Below are 15,311 nucleotides of genomic sequence, written 5' to 3' on the forward strand. Positions count from 1 at the left end.
GTCCTCTGAGCCTGTCTGTAATCCTACTGGGGGAGTTGTCCCGGTCCCTGCTCAGAAATATGGAGGCAAAGAACTCGTTGAAGAGATCAGCTTTTTCTTTTGCTAAAATCACCCGATTACCAAGCCTGTCCTGTTGGGGCCCCAGGTTACCTGGCGCCTTCTTCTTACTCCCTATGTATTTGAAAAAGGACTTTTTGTTATCCTTAATTCTGGTCACCAGGCCTAGTTCCATCTCTGCCTTGGCCTTCCTAACCGCTTCCCTGCAATCAAGAGCAACAGAGGTGTATCCTCCTTGGTGATTGCCCCTTGCTTCCACTGCTTGTATGCTACCTTTTTTGCCCTCAGGCCCTCCTGGATGCCTTTACTGAGCCAAGGGGGCTTTTTACCACTCTTGCCCCTTTGGTTTGCATTGGGACTGACTCCCTCTGAGCTCAGAGGATCATCTCCTTAAGGAACAACCACCCATCCTGGACTCCCATATCACTGAGGCTCCGAATCCCCAATGTCTCTCTTATTAATCTCCTTAGCTCATTGAACTCGGCCCTCCTGAAGTCAAGGACTTTTGCCTTACTGCTTGCTTTCACCACCCTGAGCCAGATAGTAAATGCCAGCAATGGTCACTAACATCTAGGTAGTCGAACACCCGCAGATCCCTCACCAGGTCATTGCCTGTGGCAAGAATCAAATCCAGCAAGGCATTTCCTCTGGTGGGATTATGTACCTCCTGGGTTAGGTGGAGGTCCTGTATGCAGGCTAAAAACATATGTGAGCGTTCAGACCTGGCTGACTGATCCTCCCAGCAGATGTCTGGGTAGTTTAGGTCACCCATGACAACCACATCCCTTGTCCTTACAGCCTCCATGAGTGGACCTGAAAATTCAAGGTCCAGCTCATCTCCCTGGTGAGGCGGTCTGTAGTAGACACCCACTATCAAGTCCCTTTCCCCATGACTCCCTTGTATTGTAACACAGAGTGCCTCAGTTTGCCCCTATTCTAAACCCATCCTAGTTTGAAGAGCTATACAACAAAAGTGAGTTTGCTCTCATATACCAGTGTAAAAGCAAGAGTGAATCCAATGAAGTCAACAGAGGAAGGGATGCTAGTGTATGTGAGGACAATTGGACTTCTACTTGCCCCACTCTCCAACACTTAATCGCCACCTCATTAATCCACTGACCAGCAACAGAAGACCTGCTCTTTTAGCTCAGGCTCGGGACTGACTGGCACAGCAGCAGCTCTTCAGAAAAGGATCTGGGGGTTACAGTAGACAAGCTGAATATGAGTAACAGCGTGCCCTTGTTGCAAAGAAGGCTAGCAGCATACTGGGCTTCATTAGTAGAAGGGTTGTCAGTAGGTCAAGGGAAGTGATTCTTTACCTCTATTCAGCACTAGTGAGGCCACATCTGGAGTATTGTGTCCAGTTTTGCACCGCCACCGCCACCCCATTACAGAAAGGATGAAGACAAATTGGAGTCTCAAGCATAGAGCAACAAAAACTGTTAGAGGGCTGGGGCACATGACTTATGAGGAGAGGAACTGGGTTTATTTAGTCTAGAGAAGAGAAGACTGATGGGGGATTTAATAGCAGCCTTCAACTACCTGAAGGGTGTTTACAAAGAGGATGGAGCTAGACTGCTCTCAGTGGTGGAAAATGGCACAACAAAGAGCAATGGTCTCAAGTTGCAGCAAGGGAAGTTTAAGTTAGATATTAGAAAAACCTCTCTAACTAGGAGGGGAGTAAAGCATTGGAACAGGTTACCCAGAGAGATCATGGAATCTCCATCCTCGGAGGTTTTTAAGACCTGGCAGGACAAATCCTTGACTGGAATGATATAGCTGGGGTTGGTCCTGTTTTGACCAGTGGGTTGGAGTAGATGACCTCTGGAGGTCCTTCCAAACCCAATTTTCTATGATTCTATAGTGAACTCAGGACATTTTTTACTTAAGTGTTTTAGAAAGCATCATATATAAAGTGTTTTAAAGCACAGCTGTCTTTGCAAGGAGAAAAACCATTCCACTTTGTGATCAAAGCATGTTAGCATATATATCTTTTAGAGTATAGCCTCTCCATCTTGAAATAATGCATACACGAATTTCAAACCCCCATCACTTCTATAACTTGCTGCATTAAAGCCAACTAACAGTGCAGTGATAGAGATACAGAAGAACAATGCATAAACACTTATTACTGAATATTCTAGCACTATTTGTGGCCAACTGTGGCCAAAATAGTGTTAGAATGCACTGAAGCCTGTTAAGACTTAACGGGTCCCCCAGCCTGCTACTTATTCTGTCAGGACAGTATAAAAGGAAGAGAAATCTCGATCAAAGGTGAACTAAGGACCTGTCTACATATGGGTTAGTGCACAGTAAACTAGAATATGAACTGACAGGTACACTAGCTACTTTGCACACACCCCTGATATGACTGCTTTTAGTATACAGTAAGTGCAAGATAGCTTACCATGCCTTGAACGAGCTCTGTGTTTGAGAGCTACTGCAAAGTACAGAAAGCTAACACAACATAGAGAAGCTTAGTGCTCTCATTACTAACACAGTAGTAGTTTGTGCGCTGAAAAATCCAAACCCTAGTTTATCACAGACTAACTTCCCTGCACAGACAAATCCTAAAGGGGTGGCTCTTTCCACTCTGCCAAAAGCAGGAAACACTTGGGAATTAATGGCCTGGTGTTTTCCAATTGATCTGCTCTTGTCTTATTACTGTTTATAGGTTTTAGAACAAGGCCTGAGGACATGGCTTAAAAAGACTAATCCTTGGTGCTTTGTTCCTTTCTTGGCTATACGGCATCTCATACAAATCCAATACTAGACAAAAAGAAAAGAAGAAAGAAGTCGCAGGAAACAGCAAAGAGAAAAAAATGTGCTTATGAGCTCAACATTAAGAAGAGGGAGATAGCTGGACAGTGAATTATGCTGACCCAAGAGAAGCTACTTTGCAAACTTCAAATACAGGTACTTTCTAAAATTTTGCCCATGAGGCCCTATAATGTTCGACACATCCTTTTACCATTTCTTTCTACTGTAGCTACCTTGGAGTACCCTTAGACTAAGATAAATCTGAGTATGAATTTACAGCACTGTAACTACTCTCACATAATTGACAGTGTGCCATGGCGAATGTAAAGTGACTCCTGCCTCAATGAAAGAGAGGCAAGCCACCTCAAGGAACCTTAATTTACCACAGGCTCAAAGTGTGTACATGGGCAGGGACTATGGAATAGCTAATACACCAAGTTTACACCCTACCTTCCTTCATGGTAACTTATTCATGTGGCATATCCACAGACTGGCACTCTGAGATACTGTATATTGCAGTAAATCTTGTGTTACATGTGCTGTCATGGAATAGCGTATTCTAGGATTTCACTGTCAAAGCAAATACACCCAACCAAGATTTCGTAGCAAGTTAGACAGCAAGTCCCTTTTTAAAAATATGTTGCTGTGACAGATACTTCAAGCAGAAGTCATGTAAATTAAAACATGTTAACTGGCTTCACACCTGCTGTTTTTCCTTTTCTCAGTTTTTATTTATTTGCATATTGTACTATCTGACCCCAAATTTGAAAGGACTTATAAATGTACTTAATTTTACACTCAGAAATGTCTTAAGTGCCTATGAAACTACTCCTGCACAGAGATTTGCAAAACAGAAGCCTTGGTGATCAGCAGCTTTGGAAATTTCCTGTAAACAGGCTCATACCATGGGAAAAAAATGTGATCAGTCAAATGAGATCCATATTCAGATTAATGAAAAACAGGTCTGTTAACCTGTCACCTATTTTATTTCATTTTTTGAAATGGCATTGTAAGTCAAAGATGGTTACATTCTTTCAAAAGTACAAACAACCCCCACATTGTTCTCAAAAATGTATTTGCATAAAAAATGAACAGTAATCACCTCTTCTTCAAGCCTGCTATCTCGCAAGGTTGGTGGTATCCCTGGATGTTTCGCGACCAGCAGTTCCATAAGGTTGTGTGTTGAGTGTAGTCTCTATACACATACGAAGTCAACAATAATCACACAACAATGTACTGTATCATTATGACAGCAGTGAAATTCTATAGGTGTTTTGTTAACCAAAAAAAGAATCATACAAAATCCTGTAAAGCTAGGATTCTCCTCTGTAAATCTGGAATCATTTTAGGAATGTGGGTGAGCATCATCATGTCTGGATATGGATAAATGCACATTTAAAACCATTTTAAAAAGGGCTGGGGAGTTCTCACTCACAGCTCTGGAGGAGCTGTTATATTCTAACAATTGTGTGTGCCACCTAGAAACAATACATATATAGAAAGCCTAGCTAGCTCCAACTTTCACACTGCTTCATCAAGAGTTCAAATTGGAGCTGTTTTCCTACATTTGTATTGCTCCTTGCTCCCACGCACTTAAATTATCGGAACAAAATTGCTTAGGCACACTCCGGATCAGGAGCTTCCCTTTTAAAATGATTTCTTTAAAAGGATTCCAAATGCACGTGTCCAAACTGTATGTGTAATACAAATCAAATACACAAAACAAAACCGACCTCTTCAAGGTTTCACAACAAATCAATGAAAAATTCTCTTCCCTTTGATTTTGTGCGTCATTACTTCCTATCAGAAGCAAGTCATTTACCTTAATGCATATTTGTTTAGAATGGTTGTCAAAAGGAATGTGGAAAGAATTGTTTAGATTTACTTTAAATAGACAAACTTTACAAAAGCCAACAGTTTGAATTCAAGGCAATGCCTAAGAGCTTTTGCCATGTTCTTAAATTCGCAAATATACCTTAACTGGCATAGTTATTGTTATATTAATGGCTGTCATATGATACAATAATACAGATACAATTAATATGAAAAATAAAGCCTTCTTGAATGAATAAACCAAAGATATTATTGGACACTACAAACATAGCTGTAGGAGAAGCACTACTACCTATGTGCAAGGTCCTGCATGAGAATAATGCAAATGCAGTACAATGATCTAAAACAACGGTTTTCAACCTTTTGGCCCCACAGGCCAGATCAGACTCCGCATGCCAGGATCAAGGCCCTACCCTGCCCTGCATGCTTGATTTAGCATGCAGGTCCATGACAGCCACTGAGACCCTACCCACTTGAGGGGCATCCCACCGGCCGTATGACATACTGCTGAGGGATGAATCTGGCCCGCAGACCAAGGGTTGAGCTCCCCTGATCTAAAATACTGGTGTTCAACCTTTTTTTTTTTTTTTTTAAACAAGTGTGAAACAAATCTTAAAAGCAGAAATAGGCCAAGAGCTGCAAAGAACAACACAGTTCTATAATTTGGCATATCCTAATAGGAAGTATTTAAACTATATTAGAAAAGAAAAGATACATTTTTAGTTATCTCAGTCTTATTAATACAAACTAAAAAGTTCAAGATTCTGTAGTATTATTTTATAAAAATAATTAAATTTGCTAAGGGCCTGTTGTGCATGACAGAGGAGGCATTGAAACTGTCCACACTGGGCTGGACTGAGGTCAAGTGGCGAGGTGCCCAGCTCAGTGCCCTATTCAGCAGCAGGGATTGAGGTTGATGAGCCATCAGCTTGTATTAACTTATAAGGAGCTGTTTGGCTTCCAGATTCTTAGTGTTGGTGGAAGATGGTAGGATCTCAAGCCTGTGGGAAAAGAGGACAGCTTGAGATTGCCTAGCTGGCATCACTGAACCTTGCCTCCCTGAGCTTTCCAATGCCAAATTTCTATCACAGTGGGTGTAAGACCATGCTCTGTCCCAGAGCAGTGGGGCTTTCTCTGAAATAACATTGTTTCTTTTTTCAGGTGCTGTAACTGTGTGGTGCCTGCCAGGGTCTCTACAGCCTTTCCCCTTCCAGGTGCAAAGTTTCCACATGGCTCTAAAGTGCAGAAGCTGAGCCATTGCTGCTGTTTGCCTCCCCCTCCCCTTTTTCCCCACTAAATTTAGCTGCAGGGGAAAAAAAGAATGAAAAGAAGTGGTGATGCTCAGCTCCTGGGCTCCATATCGTAATGAAAGCTGTGATTACAGCCAGTGCCCACACTGACATGCTAGTAAGATCAGAGCTTTCACATGGCTCTGAACTGCAGGAGCTAAACACCACCACTGCTGCTTCCCCTTATTTCCCCCCCCTGCTACTGGATTCAACGGGATGGGGAGGGAAGAGGAGGTGAATGGCAGCAATGCTCAGCTCCTGCATCCCAGAGCTGCGTATAAGTTCAGTTCTTATTGGCATGTCAGTGCAGGTGAGCAGTGCTGCTGTTCATACCTGCCTTTCCACTGTCACTCAATTTAGCTACCAGAGAAAGGAGAAGAAGAGCAGCAGGAGGATTCACCTGCATTGATACAGTGTCTGGCTGTTCACTCCAGCTGTACAGGGCAGAGGTTGAGCAACCCTGATCTAAAACAGTACTTCAATTCTTTTGGTGGCCACAAGCACTAAGAAAACAATTAGTAAACCAGCCGATTACACTGGCCACTACAAGATATGCAAACATGTCATAGTTCTAACACAAAAAGTAGATCTAAATTACCCTTGTCAAACATGTCTTTTAAAACGTCATTAGGAGTACATGTTCTTTATATAGATATACATGCATAGTATCCTAAAAGTATTTTCTTCTTTCCTGTTCTTTTAGAAATAACATTTCTTGCCAGAACAAAAATCTGATTTCCCTACATTTGGTTGTACTTACATTAATCCAGAAGCCATCATGGCTTCCTTCTATTTACTTCTGCCTACAAGCCAGCATCAGGAAGGCAACAGTCATATGAAAAATTGAGGATAAGCTTGTTAAATTTTAGAGCATAACAGCAGGTGGAGCTCTCACGTTACACTTTAGAGCATTATTAACATTACAAACCCTTTGGGGCCGATTTTATGAAGATATTTAGGTGGACAGTTCTCATAGATCATAAAGAACACACTACCAGTATCACTTTGTAAATCAACTGTAAAAAATAGTTGCATCAAAATTTTGCTGGAACCCAAGATGTGCAAGAAGAAAAAGCTGGAATATTTACTTTAAAAATGCCTTTCAATCTGAACGTATACTTACTTGTAAGGAATCTGTTTTGAGCTTTTCTTTGTGCTCTTCAGAAGAACGCAACACCTCTCTGTACAGCTCTGCAGCCAATGCATATTCACCTAAAGAATTAAAGGTATTTATATCCAGCACAGGATTTTTGTTTCCAAATAGACAGGAGTGGCTATCACCTGAAATTTGTGTAGGATATTTTCAGAAGACTCTTTTCATGTGCTTTTTAAATTATTTTTATTTAAAAAAAAAAAAATCTATTAAAGCACATCAGATAAAGTATCATTTATACCTGCAGGCCTCACTAGGCCCAAGCTGACACTGCCCTATATGAAAGTTCAATGTGGAAAATAAGTTTGTAAGACTGATATCAAAGTACCATGTTTGTGCCTTCCAGGGCAAACAGTCTGATTTCAAGTTAAGCATGGGTTTTTTTGCAACTCTCCTATTTGAAGACTCAAGGTCAAGCAGGATTTTGCAGGTCATTGTGTTTGCATTTACATGTGTCCATGAAGTTCAAATTTTCCATTAAGACAAACTGAGGGGCTTGTTACAGGGTAACTTTAGGCAGCTTCTGGAGCTCTTAACCCCTGGACTGGCTATACATTAACACCTTTAAGTGGCTTCAAACACTTGTTATTTGGCTTAAAGTTATACCACACCAGGGCTAGATTATCTCTAGCCCACCTAAATTTGCTCCTGTTCCATTACAGTGTGCAGCTATGCCACCCAAGTTGAAGTCTTCCAGTATCCCAGGATGCAGTGGCCCCTCCAGAGTCAGGGCAACATGGATACCAGAGAGCAGCAGGGGCGGAGCCAGCACCACAGCCCTGGACCACCCAGCAGCCACGGTGCCTCTCAGACCGGCTCACTGCTCCAAATGCCCAGGACAGACTCAGGCCACGGTACCTGCAGGGAGCAGCAGGCTGATATTCACCCCCTGCTGACCTGTGGTTGAACTTGCACTCCACCCCACTGCAGTGTGCCCCTTACTAGTGCCTACGACCCCAGGACCCAGACACATGACATGGCGGGGCCAAGTAGCTGAAGCAGGGCTGAGTTTGGCAGCTATAGTGCGGCAGCCCAAGGCCAGTTCCCACTGACCCTGGCATGTTCCCAGACCAGGATTAGGAGCTAGGGGCAGGACCAGCTTGCTGTTCCCACTGGGCATAGCCAGTGCCACAGTCCTGGAGCTTGCTCACTCTGCTCAGGCCCAACTACCTGGGAACATGAACAAGATGGGGCAGAGGGACACGTGGTACAGGGATTTCCCACCCCACAGGGCTTGGGAAGTGGCCGAGTGACACAGCCAGCCAACCAGTGGCCAGACCCTTTATAGCCCGGCACAGCATGGGGTCAGTGGGGACCAGCCTCAGGCTGCCATCCTGCAATCACTGAGCTCCGCCATGCTCCAGCTGCCCGCAGGTGAAGAACAGGCAGAGATGGTTTTCTGCCTTAAGGTGCAACTGCTCCACTAAGATGAACAACACTAAGCCGATTAACATTTGTGCAGCTTACAGCATAAGGTATAACAAGGCCCTGAATCTTAAACAACATATTGCACCAGTGTAACGAAAAATCTCCCTTAATAGTACATCTTATCTCACAGTTCAGTTTAGTGGGAGGGTAAACTTAACTCAGTACTTTGAAACCTGACGACAAAAACAGGAGAAAGAAAAGCAGGACTAGCAGAAACGGGGTGTCACAGACCATATCAAGAATTCAGCACCACCCAACCCACCCAAAAACACATATCTGAGTTGCAGTCAAGTCTCTCGATCCCAGATAGGCCTCATCAGCCATTTTGGGACACAAAGATAAGACAATAATGGAAGATGATCATACCCCACTGTGAGGGATTGCCAAAAAAGAAACCAACAGCAAAACATTTAAAAAAAGGTGAATTTGGATAACCAGATATGACTGCACAGGCACAAGAATCAGACTTGTTAATGTAAGGTGCCACTTTCATGATCAATTTTCAGAGACAAACTATGGTTACACGACCACATGCACTTCAATACAGAAATAAACTGCAAAATTTATTCATGTTTTCATGGCCCCCAAGAACAAATGGAAGATGTATCTAACAAAAAACTAAATGAACAGCCTGGAAAAACTCAGCAAGAGTGGTGGCCCAGGTGACATAAATAATGGAGGCTTTGACAGATGAAAATGAAATCTCTTTTTCATTTTCAAATACCTAGAAAAGTGCTATTTGAACCAGAGGTTTTGATATTTTATATTAATTCTGAGTTGCTAGCAGTATTTAAAAAGTGCTTGTGAAGGGTATAGAACAATATACCTGGCCTAGGGAAATAATTAATGTTTGTTCTTCAGATTTTTTCTTAAAAAAATGAGATAATTCATTATTGCAATTTGTTTACTGTATATGAAGTGCCTGTTTCCTTTTCTGGTCAGGACCAGAAGCCACTGCAAACTACTCATTTCAAATCTATTCAATGAAGATGAGAAGGATTGTGATGAACCCACTCTTCCTATTGGCCAAGTTACAGGGAAGGCAGCTCATCCTGTTAAACTTTTCTTTGAAATGACTGAACATAAGCTGACAAGACTGTTTCATTCCGCTACTTAACTAAAAATTATTTATATTATTTGACCTGCAAGAAACTATTAATTATTACATTAAACATTTCAGAGTTGGTGGGATGACACCTAATCAACAGATGCAAATGGGAAGGCATTTCCATTTAACAAACTCCATGTGTTTTCACAATCTTATTTCTCCTCCATGTGTTTTCATAATCTTATTTCTCCTAGTTTTTCCTTATCCTGTATTATTTTATCTTATTTTTTTTAATTTCTTGAGAATTTACAAAAAAACGCTGCACCGTCTCAACTGGAAACTAACTGCCATTAACACAATTGCCATTTATATGCTAATACTTCTTCAACTAAACAGCAATTGCTGAAGTAACATAATGACTTCTTGTATTTCTTACCATCTTCTATATAGACAGCAACTGCTTTAGATTTGTGGGTAAAATGGGGTCATCACTGCCACCTTTTGTACCTTCAACTTTAGGTCTTGCTATCTGACACCACTAGCACAGTGGTTCTCAACTTTTTCAGACTCAAGGCATCCCTCGTTAGCCTCAAAGCAGGCCCTCCATATCTTTTGTGAATTGAACAGCACCCCGTTTAAAAGCTAATTTATTACTGTGCTTACCTCTTTGCAGAGGGCTAGGCAGCAGAAGGAGGGGAACTGCCACGCAGGGAACACCTGACCATGCCCTTATCTCCTCCTACCTCTCTTATCTCCTCATTTTTCCTGTGCCATCCCTCAAAGGATCTTGTGGCACCCTAGCTGAGAATCACTCGTCTAGCATCTCTCAGAAATATTAGGGAAGTTTCCATAATTTATACAATATTCAAAGCAAAACACAATTTCACCTTACCTTTGAGTTTTACATGGTGTCTTTAAAACTAATATATGCTTCAAAAACACATTTCATAGAAAGTATGAAACAAGACACAATAACAGAGCTACATTCAAAGGATAGGCCAAAGATTTACATTATCTTCAGATAAGCAAAAAAGAGACTAGAAGTAAAAAGCAAATGAAAAATGTTCCTGATAAGTTAAGCACCATACATACTTTCTAAACTATTTCGCTCCTTGCCAGTGACAGCTTTGAAGTTCTACTATCCACAGAAAACCTTTGATAAAAAATCCAGTATCACAAGCTTAACAAAGGTGAAGAAAAAGTGAGTCTAATTCACCTCATTCTCATCAATTTTCCAGATGTGCAACTCGACTATCTTTAATGGTGTTACACCTGAATTTCACTAATATAATAGCAGAATTAGATTCTTTTTGTATTCCTTTTACCCTCTCTGGATGAATCTAAACTGTCAAAAGAATGCTGTCAAATAAGACAATGAATAGCCTCAAAGAACTGCATCTCTTCCTTTCCTATCAGTCAGGAGGAATGTGTTGGTGCTTCAGATGCTGCCTGTGTGCTGCTCAAATTTTATGAGTTTGTTTTACATTTCTCCCTTGAATCAGTGAACTGACCATTTTTCCTAAAGGTTAGCTAAATTCTTACCTAGCCCATTAGAAGGTGTCAGGTAATACACTCTAGCAATCTGCTTTTACCTTTAATGATATGGATACCAGCTAAGCCATTAAGGGCACACACTAGTTGTCGATGCGCTTCCTCGCACTCTGTTCGACATTTCTTCTGCAGCGATGTTAGTAGTTCCTCCATGGTCATAGTGCTGAAATAAGAATTGGATGGATCAAACTCAAAATAAAACACAATACTCTGCAAGCAGTGCCCTACAGTCTACATGAAAGACTGTAGGAATCATAGAAAAGTAGAGCTAGAAGGGACGTCACAAGGTCATCTAGTCCAGCCCGTTGCTCAAGGAAGGTTCATCCCTCACTAACCGATTCAATCCAAGTGTCTGTCTAACTTGTTTTTGTAAGCTTCCAAGGATGCAGATTCCACAACTTCTCTAGGTAACCTGTCCCAATGCCTGACCACTCTCATACTCAGAAATGTCCTCCTAATCTCTAACCTAAATTTCTCCTGCTGCAGCTTGAGGCCATTGCTTGTAGTCCTGTCCCCCACAGTGACAGAGAAAAGCTCATCTTCATCTAACTTATAATCACCCTTCAGGGATTTGAAATGACTCCTCAGTCTTCTCTTGTTTACTCAGTAACCTTTAGTTCTTTTGGCTTTTGCTCATAAGTCTCGTCTCCCAGGCCCAATTGTTTTTGTTGCCCTGCACTGGACTGTTTTCAAACTGTCCACGTCCTTTTTGAAATGTGGGGCTCAAAACTGGACACAGTATTCCAGGCGAGGCCTCACTAGTGCTGAATAGAGCAAAAGAATCACATCCCTTGATCTGCAAGCGATACTCCTGTTAATACAACCCAGTGTGTTGTTGGCCTTTTTTGCAACACGAGCACACTGTTGGCTCATATTTAGCTTATGGTTCACTGTAACTCCCAGGTCCTTCTCTGAAGTACTGCAGCCTAGCCAATGATTTCCCAGTCTGTATTTCTGCATGCAGTTATTCCGTCCTAAATGCAGGGCTTTGTACTTATCTTTGTTGAATCTCATCTAACTGACTGCAGATCATTTCTCTGATCCAGGTCATTTTGAATCCCAGCCATGACCTCTGGAGTGTCTGCAACTCCACCCAACTTGGTGTCAGCCACACATTTGTGAAGTGTGCACTTGATGCCATCATCCAAATAATTAATGAAGATATTAAACAATATCAGACCTGGGACAGACCCCTAGGGAACCCCACTCAATGCCTCCTTCCAACTAGACATTGAGCCATTGAGAACTACTCACTGAGCAGGATGATCCAAGTAGTTATGTATCCATTTTACAGTACTTTAGTCTGTATTTCCTTAGCTAGCTAATAAGAATGTTATGAGAGACCATGTCAAGAGTGTTGCTAAAGCCAAGATATACCATGTCCACTAGTCCCCCCTCATCCAATGATCCTGTCACTTTATCATAGAAGGAAATCAATTTGGTCAGATCACATTATCCACAACTAATGTCATACAAATGTACAAATTTGCTGCGCAGTAAGTATTTTGTGTAAAACAGCTTTTCCTTGATCTATACATCAAGGGCCTGTGTCAGGAAAGTGAAAAGTAAATACCTCAGCTCTTTGTGAACCGTAGACCTGTCCGAGGATTCCAATATCATGAATTTCACTCTGCCCTACATACAGAACAATAGTTTCCAAGCCCCTATATTGCAATAGCCATTCCTATAGAGAAAGAACCTACACATAACTATTTATAAAAACATTTTCTCTCAAAGACCAATTATTTCAGGAGCATGACAGACCTCTACCAGTCTCTCGTGGGCCAGAAAGAAGGTGCTATCGTAAAAGTACCTTGACTTTGGAGCTAACAAGACCAGTACTGCCACTGTACTAAGCACAGAACAGATGAGTAACAGGCACCAGTCCACGCCTCAGAGACTTTTTAAAGCATCTTTTCTAACACAGGTAGAGATAAAAGAGATGGAAATTTGGATGGGATGCAGTTAGCAGGCAATTAGCTCCAAAGAGAGTGAAATGCAGGGAAGGTAAGAAGAAGTCAGGAAAGAAAGAGAGCATAAATTCTTGAAGTGAAACTGAGATGAAAAGTCCAGGCAGGAAAAAGGATTGACATAGGCAACAGTCTGCATGAGGTGAACGTAACCCAAATGAAAACTATACAAAGCAATCTGATGCCATCAGTGCTCAACAGTCCAAGCCAAGGTAGCTTCCTTACCAGACTGTTTCCCTAGCCCACGGGGCTGGGTCCTACTTGAAATTGTTGTTACCCATTGCCACACATTTTGGAGAAGTGTATGTGCTTCACTGGGTCCCTGTACCATGGAAGGAAACTGTGCGTGTGTGCATGCATGCGAATACAGTGGAGGGGAAGAGGTAGCATTATTGCCCAGTCTAGATTCAGGGTGTGTTGGAGGGAGGAGTACCTTTCACTGGATCCCCATCTTTTCCTCTCTGCTGCAATACCAACTGAAGTTCCTTTGCATTTGCTCCTGTCAGATAAAGTTTCATTCCAGTGGAGGAGGCAGGCATGCTATCAGCTTAAAACTAAAATCATACAGAGCTAAAAAGTTTCTCAGCTGTACTATAGCAAATATGAATACAGCCTGCTGCACCTTGCTTTTCCAAGTTCTATGAAGTTTTTATTTTCAAAATCAAGAATTACAAAGAACTTGTTTAAAAGCAAGCCACACAAACATCCATTTGCTACTAGTACTAATTAACTTCAAGAGCAATTCCTGATTTTAAATTTTAGAAAAACCTAATAGTTTTCTTGTAGAAAGGGCTACATATTTACAAAACAGACAGCCTTCCTGCTACCTTTCCCCGATAAAGAAAATTAATTCCATCTACCCCAGAATATACTAAAATGTAGTTTCCTTGCTTCAGTCCAATTCTCCTATTCATCAGTTTTTTGGCACAAAATTCTTTATCTATTTACATGTACATAAACGAGGCCAGGAGCCAAGTCTTCTATCTATTCTGGGAATGGTCCATCTTTGCAGACAGGACTGGCTCACAAGAAAATATATAAACAGCAACTTGAAACAGCTTTTCCTTAAACACAATGTTTTTAGAGGGAATTGGTCTTTCAGTGGTCTTCCACTGCAGTTGCTATGCTGCTGTCACCCATCAATGTCCCAATGAAATTCAATGTCTGTGCTCAGGCAGTCCAAGTACACCTAAGAGCACAGTTTGTATGTTAAACTTGTACCCCACTGGAACACTGGGCAGCATTCAAAGATCAGCATGGTACAGGCTGGTGGGAATTTTCCCTATCTTCCAACTCACTACTTCCACACTTTAAAGAGTATGAAAGGCAAGAAAATACAAGAGATTGCCTACTGCTGCAGCTGTTCAAGTAGACACTGGCATTGTTTCCAGTTGCACTGGCAGAATTTAACACTGAAGGTACTCTGCATGAGAGGAGGACACAGAAAGTAACAGACATATCAGAGAGGTGGAGAGAACAGAAAGCAGTACAATGAAAATGCAGAAGTACATTCACAGCAAGGTCTACTTTCAATTTTTTGCTGCCTATAGCACCAAGGGTTAAAAAAAATGTAGCAGACAGTGCTCATTTGTTCCAATGGAAGTATTCAGATTCATAGATTGTTAGGGGCTGGAAGGGAACTCTCAGATCTTCAGGTCCAGCCCCACTGTAGGTAGAAAGACAACTGGGGTCAAGTGACCCCGGAGAGGCAACTGTCCAGTCTCCTATATGTAAGTATGTACCTACACACTTGCTCTCTAGTAATTGCCTCTAACTGAAGCAGGAGCACTTACTTGCTCTGTGGGGAGTATTATCAACCCTTTTTGGCTAAAGAGAGGTTTGCAACAATGGCTTAGTGGGGCACATGGCAAGATATTGAGAAGCATGTGTACATGAAAGCAGGCAAACAGCTTTTTGAACAGCTAATCCTATTTGAAGTAAGTTTATTACCACCAGATTCAAAGTGGTGTGTTTTAAAAAAACCTTTTGTGTGTTATTCAGACACTTCGTCCATTGTTCTTTCAGAAAATAAATCTTGGGAGTTAGACGATACTCCTAGGCTAGACTCCTTCCTAGTTAAGTTTCATTTCTCAAGTTTCAGTTCTCATGCTCTACTACAGTGGGGGCCAACCTTTTTGCCAGGCATGCCACTCCAATCTCCTGCCTGATCTGCTGCTCTGCTTTCTGTTTGCTGCCCAATCTGCCACTGTGTTCTCTATTCC

General features: G+C 41.8%; 1 protein-coding gene across 4 annotated transcripts in view; it reads right to left on the reverse strand.

Moving 5' to 3' along the window:
- The window catches only part of SHPRH (SNF2 histone linker PHD RING helicase), a 119,032-nt gene that overhangs the window by 54,620 nt on the left and 49,101 nt on the right, over nucleotides 1–15,311 (reverse strand). For all 4 annotated transcript variants that reach the window (XM_059713794.1, XM_019488366.2, XM_059713796.1 and 1 more), the window contains 3 exons: nucleotides 11,161–11,282; nucleotides 7,063–7,151; nucleotides 3,920–4,012 (listed from right to left, as the gene is read on the reverse strand). In XM_059713794.1, coding sequence (XP_059569777.1) covers nucleotides 3,920–4,012; nucleotides 7,063–7,151; nucleotides 11,161–11,282 — 304 coding nt within the window. The remainder of the gene's footprint in view (nucleotides 1–3,919; nucleotides 4,013–7,062; nucleotides 7,152–11,160; nucleotides 11,283–15,311) is intronic.

Source organism: Alligator mississippiensis, chromosome 1 (assembly GCF_030867095.1).
Source record: "Alligator mississippiensis isolate rAllMis1 chromosome 1, rAllMis1, whole genome shotgun sequence".
NCBI classification, from domain to species: domain Eukaryota; kingdom Metazoa; phylum Chordata; order Crocodylia; family Alligatoridae; genus Alligator; species Alligator mississippiensis.